The sequence below is a fragment of the Berghia stephanieae genome, chromosome 2, assembly GCF_034508935.2.
Source record: "Berghia stephanieae isolate SIO BIC M18660-M18661 chromosome 2, UCSD_Bste_1.3, whole genome shotgun sequence".
Lineage (NCBI taxonomy): Eukaryota > Metazoa > Mollusca > Gastropoda > Nudibranchia > Aeolidiidae > Berghia > Berghia stephanieae.
The window spans coordinates 51,181,632-51,196,253 of record NC_088361.1 but is presented as its reverse complement, the minus strand read 5'-3'; the positions used below and the strand labels follow the sequence as shown (position 1 = coordinate 51,196,253).

At 33.4% G+C, this 14,622-nt stretch overlaps 1 protein-coding gene across 11 annotated transcripts in view; it reads right to left on the bottom strand.

The window, feature by feature from the left end:
- Positions 1-14,622, bottom strand: part of LOC144965119 (uncharacterized) — a 54,960-nt gene that overhangs the window by 7,310 nt on the left and 33,028 nt on the right. For 7 of the 11 annotated variants that reach the window (XM_078900059.1, XM_078900067.1, XM_078900063.1 and 4 more), the window contains 6 exons: positions 13,315-13,551; positions 11,207-11,469; positions 8,590-8,692; positions 7,650-7,876; positions 4,137-4,320; positions 2,976-3,056 (listed from right to left, as the gene is read on the bottom strand). In XM_078900059.1, the coding sequence (XP_078756185.1) occupies positions 2,976-3,056; positions 4,137-4,320; positions 7,650-7,876; positions 8,590-8,692; positions 11,207-11,469; positions 13,315-13,551 (1,095 nt within the window). Of the gene's footprint in view, positions 1-2,975; positions 3,235-4,136; positions 4,321-7,649; positions 7,877-8,589; positions 8,693-11,206; positions 11,470-13,314; positions 13,552-14,622 lie in introns of all 11 variants that reach the window. The other 4 variants (XM_078900062.1, XM_078900060.1, XM_078900066.1 and 1 more) reach the window with 2 other exon arrangements.

The window sequence follows — 14,622 nt, the reverse complement described above, 5'->3', positions numbered from 1 at the left end:
AGTAGATATTGTAAAGATTAACTCATATTCATGATCACTCCATTTCTAAAGGATCACTGTCCATTCATCATACTTCTGGGGTATTTTCACCACCTTATTGGATTTATTTCAACGGATACATTTTACACCTATTTCTATTCTTTTGAGCTTTGAGCTTTATATAACGCACTATCCACTAATTGTGTTCATAGCGCTTTACAAGGGATCCCTGGTCAACAGCACTATTTAACATGTAGGACAGGACATGAAGCCTGTTAGGCAATATTACCATTTTTTGGACAAAGACAACGCTGTTAACGGCTAGGTACTAATTTTAGACCTGAGTTCGGTGAGAGAATGTGAGTAAAGAGCCTTTTCCAAGGATTCAACTATGCTCCGTGCGCAAGGCTCGAACCCAGGACCTTCCGATCTGAAAGCGAGTGTCATACCACTAGACCACATAGCCGCACCCATGTTCCCCCTTTTTTTACACACCAAATTTTTTGCATCATTTTACATTCCGCTCAATTTGGCACTCCTTAATTACCAGGAGAACACTTTTTTGTTTTGTTACATTACAAGATTTTTCTTCTACAGAGAGGATGTACAGAATATTTAACTGTCGTCAATCTGGTTTTTTAGTAATGTATTTACGTTTTTATTGATTTTTGCTGTTGGTGAAGAAGGGTTTTGAGTCCAAAATATTTCGTGTTTGGTATTTTGTTCTTTTTTTTTTAAAGCTGTTTTATTCATTTTCGTTTATTACTTTTTAAATTAAAATTTGCACTTTTAACATTTTAATTAATTTTTTTCAGAGGGCACTTTAAACATTAAAATGTATAGTAAACTTTGAGGCTGTTTTTCAATACTACTTTTATTCATAACTACTTCAAATGGCCTTTAGTAAGCCATTTTTATTTTTTCCAAAAATATAAGGCAAAATGTAGAGAATCTTTTATTGTTTATCATCATACCAATAACTCAATTTCCATAAAAGAAGACATGTGATTTTTGTAGAGCGCCTCACAAAATATAGTATTCTTGAACTCCTATGTTTGGAATTTCCAACAAGTTCCCAATGTCCCTATGCACCCTTGGGAATGGGCATTGGGAAAGATTTCAAATTTCAAATGCAGGACTTCAAGAGTACCAATATTTATCTATCTTTTACACAGTTAGGGCAACCTAGTTTTGTTTTTTAGTTATCTCTTTCCTTCATTTTTAAATCCAACTTCGAAACTCTCTCTCTCTCTCTCTCTCTCTCTCTCTCTCTCTCTCTCTCTCTCTCTCTCTCTCTCTCTCTCTCTCTCTCTCTCTCTCTCTCTCTCTCTATCTCTCTCTCTCTCTCTCTCTCTCTCTCATTTACTTTGTTTTGTATCTTTTATAAGAGTCATTTTACTCCCTTTATTTTACTATACTTTTATTATTCTCCCTCAATGACCTCAACCATGTTATTATCAAAATTTATCCTTTTTTACACCAACGGGTTGAAATATAAAAATATAGATAAAAACACGTAAGTGAGTGAGTATTAATGCATATTTATGTGTGGCCTCTTTTCACATTTAGCTCCACCCTTTGTCAACGTAATTTTGACAACATAAACACAATGACTCTTGGTTCACTTTCTTGTTTTGACTTTTAAATTAATAACTCTGTCATTGAAAACAAATGAATGGTAACAGGTCATTAACCTAAGGAAACTAAGTTAATTACACAATCCTGTCTATCCTTTAATTTTTTAAAGTTCCTTTTGATAAAATGTAAACAGTAGGGATTTAAACCAAAAGTAATCAACTGGTTTTTGTGTTGTTCTCGTTGTTCTTCTGTGTTACAATATTTTTATTCGTATTTTGATCAATATTCCTTTGGATTTCTACACAAACATTGTGTAACATGCCTCGCAGGCTGACATTGTGTTTTGTACTGTCATAAATTGGATGTTTCACTGTGCTCTCGTTGTATTTCTAATTGGATTTTTATATCAATCAACTTGTGATACTTTGTTTTTTTTATACAACCCAGGCATTTTTAATGTTTATGAAAAAATTGCATACAACAGATTTTAGACTACAAAAATGGAATCGATGTTTATACTACTTGTTCTACAAGAGTTGTTTTATCAATTTTTGGACTATTAACCATTGCTCTTATTACTTTGCCCTACTGTAATAGAACTAACAATGTAAAGAACATAAGAATCATGGTGGTCAAAGGAAACAAAACTGAATGGATACCATCATCAGTCATTGACCAAAACAACACATCGACATCTCAACATTCACTTCAACCATTAACAATTCTCCAATGTACACTGCTCTTATTGATATCATTGTGGTATACGTTTTATGTATTTAACTTTTATATATTTATTTGTAAAGTGCATTGAGCAACACACAGTGATGAACATGTGCGATATAAATGCCATGTATTATTATTATTATTATTATTATTATTATTATTATTATTATTATTATTATTATTATTATTATTATTATTATTATTATTATTATCATTATTATTATTATTCGGGGCGAAGTGGCCGAGTGGTTAAGGCATTGCACTGTGATCCGGATGACCAGGTTCGAGCCCCGCTTCAGGCACTTTCATTTTTTTCCTTGAGCAAGATTATTAACCCCCAATTTGCTCACTTGGACAATATGGGTGATTCCTGTTGACATCAGTCATCTTGTTTGATGAGTTATCTATATTCCTTCGTGGAATGCCTAGGCGACGATATCTTATGATATCGTGTATCGTGGCGCAAAGGCAAAAATTATTATTATTATATTATTATCATTATCATTATTATTATTATTATTATTATTATTATTATTATTATTATTATTATTATTATTATCATTATTATTATTATTATTATTATTATTAATGACCGATTCCTGTTTTAACTGAGTATTGATTAGAATTTGATGAACATGATATCGTAGACTTTGTCTGGGGTAACCTATTGATATACAGTGATCTAAAAAACTCACAGTGGGGATAGCAGACGTCCCTCCATTGCTGGCTATTTTGCACTCATTCATATATTTGGTGATTATCTTGAACTCTTTAATCTGATTAAATAGAGTGTAATCAGTTAATGCAGACAGTTCACTTCAGGCCTTATGGCAAAACATAATATTTCCTGCATTTATGCTTTTGTTGAGATACAGATTCCTCCTCCTCTTCTTCCTCCTCCTCTTCCTCATTTTCTTACACCTGCTCCTCTTCCTTTTCAGAATTAAACTGCACCTGCAATAATATTGGGTTATAAAACCCATTGGAAAAAGTAAGATGCAAGATAAAAAATTAGCATTATCAATGCATATATGTACACAAGGGAAACAATAACTGTTCTTGGACTCAATAGTCTTTGCTTATCCATATAGGTTTCCTTTGGGGCCTTGTGACTTATTCTAGTAGTTTGGTGGTAGAGCAAACTACTCATAACCATACAGACCAATTTTGAATCCCAGTGAATCCTGTTTTGTGACCACCTAGCATTGAGTTTCTGTGTCTGTTGGATATTGTGCAAAGTGCTTTACAACAGACTATCATCCTAACCTCAGGACAATGGGAAATTGTTACTGTCCATTTTACACAACAAAAACAGTGATTTACTCCAGCTTCATGGGCCTACTAATGCTTGAAGTAAATTACAATAACAAATCTCTTTCCTGTAGAGTCGCAAACTTTCAAAAGAAATTGTATAACAATCAATTAATAAAAAAAGAAAGATAACTCTGGGTAAATCAGACAGTTATTAAGGAGCTTCTATTTTAAAATGTGTGGTTCAGTCATTGAACAAAAATTACAGCCAGTATTTACTACAAACATAATTAAAAACTTTTCTACCAAAATGTCGATAGAAATATGGACATTCACAACAACAATGACTCTCTTTTCTTTCAGAGCCTCTTGACAGGTTGACAAATCTTTCATACCAGGCCTAGTTAGAATATTTTTCAATTACAGACCTCTTTAAAAAAAAAAAAAGAGCAATCTGAAATTTCAAAAACAATAACTGGTAAGAGATAAAATGGGACATGTAGGGATAGAGATTCATTTTATCAAGTTTTAGTATTTATTTGCTCAAGTTATCGGTGATGGTTATATAAAGAGTGTTGTTTAATCCAATTATGGAGTTTATATACCTTGAGTGTTATGATATCAGCTATGTAATAGGTACATGTGGCCAAAAATACAGGTTGTGCCAAATACTCAGCTATAGTCAATTTCTCCACCATGAAATTAAGTTCTCTTGTTTTGTCTGTAAAAATGACATCCATATTGTCATATTGATCGACCGCTTCCTTCACAATGGGATCACACAAAGTCCTGGGGATCAAAAAGCACCTACTATATATCTATAACATGGTGATAAAACCATTACCAAGACATGAATTAAACCAAATTAAGCTCATTAGTGAAAGATGTATATTCATATCTTGCTCAAGAGAACAAATCTAAACATTGAATAGAAATTAAACTTGAGTGATACAGCTTTGTATTGCTGGATATTCAGGTAGAGGTTTTACTCCTTTTACTAACATCCAAATCTTGTCAGAGTGCTTCTGGAAACTAATTTAACTCTTTAAGATTCAACCCGACAAAAACCAACAACGGCATAATATTCATGGGCGGGGTAGTCAAGACTGGCCTCAGTAAGTAAAATCCAATCATTGTGAAGGAAATGACAGGCCCTGTTACTGCCGCAGGGTGTTTTCAGCTTTGATTTTTATAAATTTGCCGACAGAAAAGAAAATACGTTTCAGAAATTGCGATTTAAATCCTATTTTATTTGCGGGTGAAAATCATTGACATTGCATTTTGTTTGGTAAAAATCGGTAAAAAATTACGACTTTGGTGATGAAAAATGACTTTGAAGACAATTATTGTAAACTTTTAAAAATATTATGAATAATTTATAACTCCCTTATTTGTGGGTCAATTTTGTCATTCTAGGTATCAATTTTATTGTAATAAAGAGATAGGCAGAGTTATTTTTTCTGATGCGAAATTATTACTTTGTAATTTTAGCACCAAGAAAAATAGTCGGTAAATAAATTTGTTACACCTCTTTGATAGACTGCCGGGGTCCGTTCGTGTAGAATTGTAAATCAAGCGTCTCAAAGTCTTCGACCAATCACAGGCTATCTATCCAGCTGGCCGAAACAAAGACGCTTCTCCCCGTTGATGTATTACGCTATTGTTATGCAAGGAATATAACACCTTATTGAGTAGGCCTAAAAGCTAAAATCTAAAAGTAAAAAATATAATTCTGAGGAATTTGAAAGTCACATTGCTGAAATCAGCTTGAAAAAAGAAGTACATTGGTCTTTGTTTCATAAAAATCGGTTGAAAACCAACTGTTTTACGAATAAATTTGATTTTAAAAATTGCTTTTGTTTATTTTAGCTTTTTTTAGCAACTTTTTTATTTATCGGCCGATTTTCTTGATTTGTATATCATTCTTTATATCTCAACAAGACGAGATCAGTGATATACTTTGTTTCAAATGTAACTAGAACATAATTTGGCTTTTTTACCTATCGACCATGCCTGGATAATTTATTCAACAATGTGGCGATGTGACGCAACTATTCCATGGCCGTCTTCCACTGCCTCAACGATGATTCAATTCATTGTTGACGGCTGTTGACACCTGAGCTGCCAGAACGACCAATCGTTGAAGGGTCAAGATGCTCAGTAGCCAATCGTTCTTCGGTCCAAAAACTTAAGAACTCACGAGAACAAAAGTTTGAAATTTGGTGATGGACGGACCTATGAAATCGTTTCTGGGCGGAGTTTAGCCATGAGTGACCGTAGAAAACGAAAAGGCGACTACAGATATCAAAGAGTAGGCTTATATCATCAAAGGATATCTACATGATTGACATGGCCATATAGGGAACTCATTATCTACTCCCCCAAAAAGAATCTGAACACGAGAGGGTTAAGGCAAACTAAAGATTTTTCTTAATTTTAAATGGTTTGTTAATGACAAAAAATGCTCTCTTTCATAATGTGACAGAAAAAAAGTTTTTTCATTTGTCTTATATCGGTTCCCTTTAACCCTCTCCTTACCAACTAGAGGAAAATCGTCACATTTGCAATCATTCAATGAACATCTATTTTAATCAGATCTGTTTTGTACATCACGGTATTTGAGGAAAATCTTTGTTATAGCTATAAGAACTTTATTCTTATTTTTAAAGCTCGATTTGTTGAGCAAATTATGTATGGCATGTACTTATTGCTTTTGAGTTTTGAGGTATTTTTAAATCAATTTTTGTGTTGGGTAAGTATGGCATTGTGGGAAAAATCCTCAAAATATTGGTAAGGCTTAAGGAGAGTTAAGAGGTCTAACAAGAATCTAGTTCTAACCTAAATGAACAATATCTCTAACATTATAGTTTAATCTTAAACCAAAATTTATTTTTTTAATTTCCATTAAAAGTTAAAAGAAATTTCACTTGCCCTTTCTATGATTAACAATGCTGGTTCAAAATTGTTTTTTCATTTGTGAAGATATTTGTGAAGCTAGTCACCTACAAAGATAACCGTTACAGACAATGTCATTTTGTTGCAAATGGTCAGGTAAAACTACCACCACTGCCTTCCTATTTACGTTATTGAAATTCATGTGTACGCCCATTTCATATCAATCTGATTGAAGAAAATGTTAATGTGATCAGTACTCGCTGAATTCTCTCTTGGGAGAAGCCAAAAGGCGTTTTAGAATCCGAGCATGTCGAAATCTGATGCTCACGAGAGGTGACGACTTATTATATATAGATAAAATTTGGTTTACCAGCTCCTGCATATCATATTGCAGATCATGCTGGAATTCAGCTTGCTAGAATCCAGCAAGTACTGTTGCAAGTCTCCATATAAATACAATATTTCCTTGTACAATATTCATTTAATAGCCTTTAAAATATTTCACAGCATTTTACAAGTAAAATAATAAATAAATGAATAAATAAATAAATTTAACAATCATATTTCTCATTACAAAGGTGTCTGCGAACAAAGCTTTGACGATACCATTTTCCTTATAAATGTACATGTGCACTTGCATAAGCTGAATTGATCAAATTAGAAAAAAATATTGAATTTTGTCAAACTATGTATGAATGACTTTTAATACAATTATGACATCATTTCATTTTGACATATATTTATATATATATATATATATATATATATATATATATATATATATATATATATATATATATATATATATATATATATATATATATATATATATATGGTTGAGTTGTCCGTTATCGGAGGATATAACAGAATGAGGTGAGAATAAATAGATATAGATATAGATAGATAGATAGATAGATAGATAGATAGATAGATAGATAGATAGATAGATAGGTAAGTAGGTAGGTAGGTAGGTAGGTAGGTAGGTAGGTAGGTAGGTAGGTAGGTAGGTAGGTAGATAGATAGATAGATAGATAGATAGATAGATAGATAGATAGATAGATAGATAGATAGATAGATAGATAGATAGATAGATAGATAGATAGATAGATAGATAGATAGATAGATAGATAGATAGCAAGACCCCTTATTTCTCACAATATAAATCATATTGAGTCTGCCCTGAAAAGGCTTGCTAAGTAATATTAACAAAACAAATATTTTACCTCGCAATTTTGAGGACAGCAGCTGTTGCCTTAGACTCAATCTCCATTAGTTTCTCTTTGTCCCCATTGAGCAGTATGACATGATCTTGGCTGACAAACCCTGAGTAAACAGAGAGACCAATGATTCTCTCCTGCACAAGACACTCCGCCAACAGTTGTGCTGTGAACATGAGAGTCTTGGACTGAGAAGACATTTGCCATCTGATGCACAACTCCTTCAGAAAATACTGGAAATCAAACATTTTAAATACAAGACTGACTGTAAAAAAGAATTATAACAATTGAGGAATGACATAATGTTCCTCTCTACCATGGTGATAATCAAAACCCCAAATATAACATTAAATTCACTATTCCAAATGTCTGTATAATAATGTGCCTAAACAAAGGAAATCATTTATTTAAGTTTCAAGGAAAGAATTGGGGTTTGGTTCTTAAGAGAAAATACTTGTTATTTGAAACTGAATGTCCATCTTTTATCTCACTTACAAGATAGCAACTGGGATCATGGGATGATTTCTCAAAATCGAATGTTAAAAACTAGCAACAACGATTTGTCTTAAGCAAGTGTTAATATTTTAATTATTTTAATAGACCCTGAACCATGAGATTTTATATAAATGAATATGTTGATCGATACTGATTGTCTGTGGTGTAGTTGCTGCAGGCAATGGGATAACCATCTATGATAGGGGTATAGTGAGACAATGGTGCTTGTGCTAAAATGATTCCAAATACAAGGTTAATCCATGTGAAAGTGATCAGCACAACAATAGTCAATGTCTAGATTCCCTTACCTAATGTATCGTATCTTTATCCCCAGCCCCCATTTTTCTTATAATCGCAGCAACATAATAGCCATTCATCAAACAGCACAATCATGGAGCACAAGATAGAAATTATTCTCCATATCATGACCATTACATTCAGACATCATTACCTTGATCTTTTCCACCCTTGATTTTTCGTCTCTTGTCCTATTTTTTTCTTCAACATTTGTCATGTAACGAGCTTTTATTCTTTGCAACCGAGTTCCAATCTTTCTGGAAAATAAAAGAAACTCATTGTAATTAAGATTTCAACTCTCTCTCTCTCTCTCTCTCTCTCTCTCTCTCTCTCTCTCTCTCTCTCTCTCTCTCTCTCTATATATATATATATATATATATATATATATATATATATATATATATATATATATATGAGAGCGAATGCTCGCAAACAATATTGTAGAAGTTGATCATATTATACTTGAAATATTTTTATTTTATAAATAGCTCCTTTTACCAAAATCTTGAGCACTATTATTTCATGGTTTTCATTTTTATAATTTATATATATATATATATATATATATATATATATATATATATATATATATATATATATATATATATATATATATATATATATATATATATATATATATATATATATATATGTATAAATTTTTAATCTCCGTTGTCTTCTGTCACTTTCCTACTCACTTCATTTCTTGTTATTATCAATATAAGTGCCTGCTCCACTCACTTTTCTGAATTAAAAATTCACCCCAAATACCGGAGCATAATCAATGTCTCAATCGTTTCTATGTCACATGTTTGTGTTAAGAATATTGGCTATTAAGCTTAAATGCTGGCCAACTAACTTCGCAGCATTAGTGTGTATTGAACATGTGACTCAAGAAGTTGGGGAGAGAAGGCTCTAATAAGACTAAGTTAAAAGAAACCTCTTTTGGGGTTGTGATAGCTCACACGGTAAAGTCACGATCTTCCCAACCAGGCAGAGTTGTCGTACCAGTAAGATTGTGAGTTCTAGCCCCCATCGCCGCCGTGAAATTTTTATTCTCTGTTGTCTTCTGGCACTTTCCTACTCACTTCATTTCTTGTGTATATATGGATCGATTTGAAATGACACAAATGGAAGGAACTAACGATTATATACAGTTCTCCTTGTGATATTAAGCATTCTTGCGACATTGGTCACAGACCGTCCAGCTTGAAGATGACTAATCACACGTGCATGTTGTTCCTAACTAAGTCGTGACATCGCGTAGATTAATGGATGGTGTTTTGCATCGTGTTTTCCTGCCTTGAAAGTAATTCAAGAAGACACGGATGGCAAAAAAATTAATCTACAAACGTGTGGAGCGAATTTCAGGTGAAAAACAAAAACATCAACTATCGGTACACAGAGAGGCTAATGGTAAACAACTCAGTGGAAAATCATTAGCCTACGACGACGGATAAAAAAGTAACAACGATTTTAAATGTGTATACTTTCTTTTGATCGCAAGTATATAAACTCTAGAAATTATGTCTACTGGGGCCTAAAAAATTCAAATATTGTCATTGAATGAAATCTTTATATGAGAAAGCCACTGCTCTAATTGCCATAAGCTTCTCAGGGTTTGATTGGGCTAAACTGGTTTATGGATGAGAATGGAGAAATACAGACTGTGAAATCATGGCATTAAATGATTTTTAAATATTTTTGAAGAGCAATGAGAAGTTCATGCAAGACCCCATACGTCAAAGAAGGCCAGTAAGTGGATGAAGGTACATTTTGACACCCAGCTCATCTGCAGATGGACTCCACACACATGGGCACCCTACAGTCAAGACTTAAATCCAAGGACCAGCTGGTGTGTGACAGTTTTGAGGACCTTACAACGACGAGAAGAGCAGTGGAACAAGCCATCAAACAAATCCAGTACACTGTTTGTAAAAATGTGATGGCTGGTTTTCAAAGACAAGTGCTAAAAATGCATCCAAGTCAAAGGTGGCATGTAGAATATCTTCTTTAAAGTTTTACTATGTCATCAACAATAATGGTGCCATTATTACATTTTTATATGCATAAATCCACAACTGTTATCTTTATTCACCCCAAAATTCCATTGATCTATATTCTACAAGCTTTTGCTAAAAAGCATTTTCTTTCAATTACTTCAAAAATGGCCATCTGGTATGCATGTAGAATTCTACATCATAAGACACCAAACTTCTTTGTTTTAATTTTTTTTTTTCGTTTTTTAATTTAAATTCATTTACATTGAGCTATATATTTCGTAATTACCCAGCTTTCACAGATTTTTAAAATGTAATCTAAGATACAGGCATATTACATTATTCTGTTTAAATGGTCTGAGAACTTGGATGAGGCAACACTGTCCTCAAAATCGTGGTTCGGGCTAGGAAGCTCTGGGTTTACATGTATTTTGTAATCATTTATCTGCAAGAGATCATTAATACATTACATTGAGAGGCAAGCAACAGCCATGTCTTCATTCTTGCAAACAGATGTACCAAAAGCCTTGTGATATCATTTTCTTTTTTAATCAATTAAGTATAAAATTTAGAGATAGCTTTATTCAATACCCTAGTTTTTAACTACGACCTGTTGTGTTGAATCAAGGGAGAGATAATTTCTCACATATATGCATAAATTTTATTGATAATCCCACATCAGGCAAATAAACCTACAACAAAGTCTATGGCAGACAGAAGATTTAACATGGTAGAAGGAAGAGATCCTAGCCTAGTCATAGTGATTAGTACCTGAGTTCATCTGCTGACAAGTCATGAAAGTCAGTCTGTTTGGGTAGCATCTTGGAAAGCAATGAATGAATCATAGCCTGCAGTACATGGGCAGCCATCACTATAGGGGGATCTTCCAACTCAATGAGGGCTTCAATCCGGGCCTGGTACAACACCATGGCACAGAAATTCTGAATGCTGTATCGAGACACAAGCTGACTGTTCAACTCTTTCTCTGACACATATATAGTTCCTTTTGATAGAAATCGGACAAGGCGATCCATCTAAAAAATACAAGACAATATTGTTTCTAATTAGGTATATATTATCAAGCAAGTTTGTTCTATAAAATGAAAATGAAAACTGCTATTAAAAAAATACATAGAGTGCAAAATTAAAGCTCTCTCATTCTTGCCACAATTCATTCTTTGAGCACAAAATTATATTAAGTCATAAGACAAAGTTCCCTTTCTTCAACAATTCCTTTTCCTTTGAACACCATGATAATTTGGTCCTCAAATTTATCTATTCGTCTCCTCATGGCATTGTTGGTAAACTGATTGATTGAAGCAGTGGCCTTAATGTGCTGAGTATGATTGTTTTGTTTGTTTTTTTTAAATAAAAAACTCGTACAGACAACAATCATAGAACCTGTGTTTTTGTTGGAAAAAAAAACAACAAAAAAGCAATAAATTGAATTTCAAAGAAAAACAATCTCCCAACCTATAGTTCATAAATTAATCCATTTTTACATTAACCATACACAATAAATGTTTTATGTAGTGCAAGTGAGTCAAGAGATGTATCCACTGTTGAGTAGACATTTTCAACATTCTTCCTCTTTAACTTTGTTTACTGGCGATACAGCGGAGGCATAATTTTGGTAATTTTGACCATATTAAGCTCCCAAAAATCATCTTTATGAAAGACAGATTTCCTAAAGTAGACATCTGAATCCTAAAGCACACACTCAAGGTATTGACTATAAATAATTAAGAAAAAAACAGCCCTAGGCATATTTGTTAGGATTGACTGTAGTTAGATGGTACCCTCCTAACTTAGGTTGAATAACTTGGTTTTTAGTGCATGACACGTAAATATGAAAGCTGGCTTAACTACAATTGGCCGACAACTTTGCTGCCCTTTAAGTCCTGACAGAGGCCAGTGATAAATGAAAGCAAGTCATCAGACATAATACAAAAAGAGAGTTCGACTAATAGAGCTCACACAGTTTCAGTGTCCTTAAAACAAGTCTGATTCATTAATTTGTTATTAGAGTAAGAGAATACCATAATACATTTCAGAGAATTGATTCAACCGGTGTATTGATGCATGGCACTAAATGATGATTATGATGATGATGATGATGATGATGATGATGATGATGATGAAGATGATGATGAGAAAGGTAGTCTTTGATTACCTATCCACAGTTAATTTTAAATAGAAAGGAAGCAGTTGGCATTTGTTATTAATATGCTAGGAATGAAATTACAGAACAAGTTCATTTATTATAAATATTTTTCAATGATGGATATAACAATTACACATACAAGGGCGATTCGAAACTAATGTGAAAAGTGTCATAAACCTTTTGAACCAATCAAAGCAAAAGCTTGTAAAACATGCAATCTCTTAATTATGTTTCAGCATTGAATGCCAAATGTTTATAGAATCAAAAGAAGTTGAAAATTGGTCAAAGATAGAGGTCAGAGGAATGGTAATATTTTCTTCATGCAAACGGAAAAAGTCCAACTGAAATTCTTAAAGATATTGTTGCCACATATGGAGACAGTGCTGTGAGCAAAAAGCCAATATATACCACTGGTGCAACTTGTTTAAAGGAGGCCGCACCAGCCTTGATGACAAGCCACACTCGCAGACATCTATCTGCCACCTATGCTGAAAACATTGACAGCATTGATGACCTGATAAGATTAAATGGCATGCTAAAATCAAGGAAATTGCTTCCATCCTAGATATTTCACCAACCACTGAGCATGATATTGTCCATTCTAAGCTGTTTCTGCATGATGGATTCCCAAACAGCAAACTGAAGATCACAAGTTGCAGGGGTTTCCGAGACATCATCAAATGAGATGAAAAATAATGGAAAAAAAACAACTTACATCATGACAACCAGTACTAATGCCTTCTTTAGGAGTCTGCAAAAATTTGGCACAGAAGCCACAACGTTTGAACCTTTCAGTTGTATGGGTTTGTTCTTTCTGCTGCTCAGGGGGGCTCATAAATTCAATAAAAGTCTTCAGATTATTGTGGATTGCAGTGAGAAGTCGGTTACAGTTGAAGCCTTCGTGAACTGGTTGCACATTTAGGCTAAACTCTTTGTCTTCAAAAAGACTGCCCTGTTAAATAAAATAATAGTGTATGTAATGGCCTGAATTCTTTGTCTTTGTAAAGTAAATAAAGCCTATAATATTATAAAGTCTATTTTTGTAATTTATTTGATGTGACTTAATATTAAGGGATTGCAACTGTCACTCATTAATAGTAATAAATCTTTATTGTCCACAAAATGGAAAATCTTTAGTGGTTTACATTGCATTTACAACAAATATAATAAACATTAATAGAAATGTGTGGATCTTATAATAATATGATCTCATAACAAATTTACTTCACAATGCATACATACATCTTTACAATTTAATCCAACAGGGAACATAATGTGTTAATGCATTGAAATTATAACAGATTTCAAATGTAGAGTCGTTCCTTCCCTTACCGACAATTTCCCCGACCAACCAAATAGACAACACACGAGAATTTTTGTTTTGTTACATCTTTAATTGAATGACTTTAGTTGTAACCCAATTACATCATCTATGAAGATTGCTTCTGCCAATACAAACTGTCAAAATAGCAAGTTGTAGAGAAAACTCACTCAAATTGACAACTTTTGTTCGGGTAAGATGAAAATGTTTCTTGTCTTACCGGTTGCACGTCGACCGTTCTGATGACAAATAAACCAAATGCAACTCTAATAACCATAGAAATACATTGAGTGGCTTAAAACTGCCTCCTGGGATCTATATTTAAGCATTACTTGTGCCAAATCAGTGTTAAATCTCCACTGTGCCATGAAAACAGGTTGGTCGGTGAGGGAAGGGCATTTCCACATGAACATTCCCTCTTATGTTGTTGTTTTTTAATTTCCTAGACCTAGATGCGTAAATAGTTGCTAAACAGTTTGTCGTCAGTGGCTGCTAATATGAAGGCAGAAAAAAGGCTACAAAGAAGACTAAGCAGGCAAGAAAATATCAGGAGAGGGGGAAAAATAAAGTAGAGGGATTGGCACTGAAGCAGAAAGGGAGAGGGAAGGGCAAATAGAGAAAGACAGAAATCATCCTCTGCGAAACTAGTCAGACTCATACAGAGGTTATTCTACATGATGATTCATCATGTTCATCAAATTG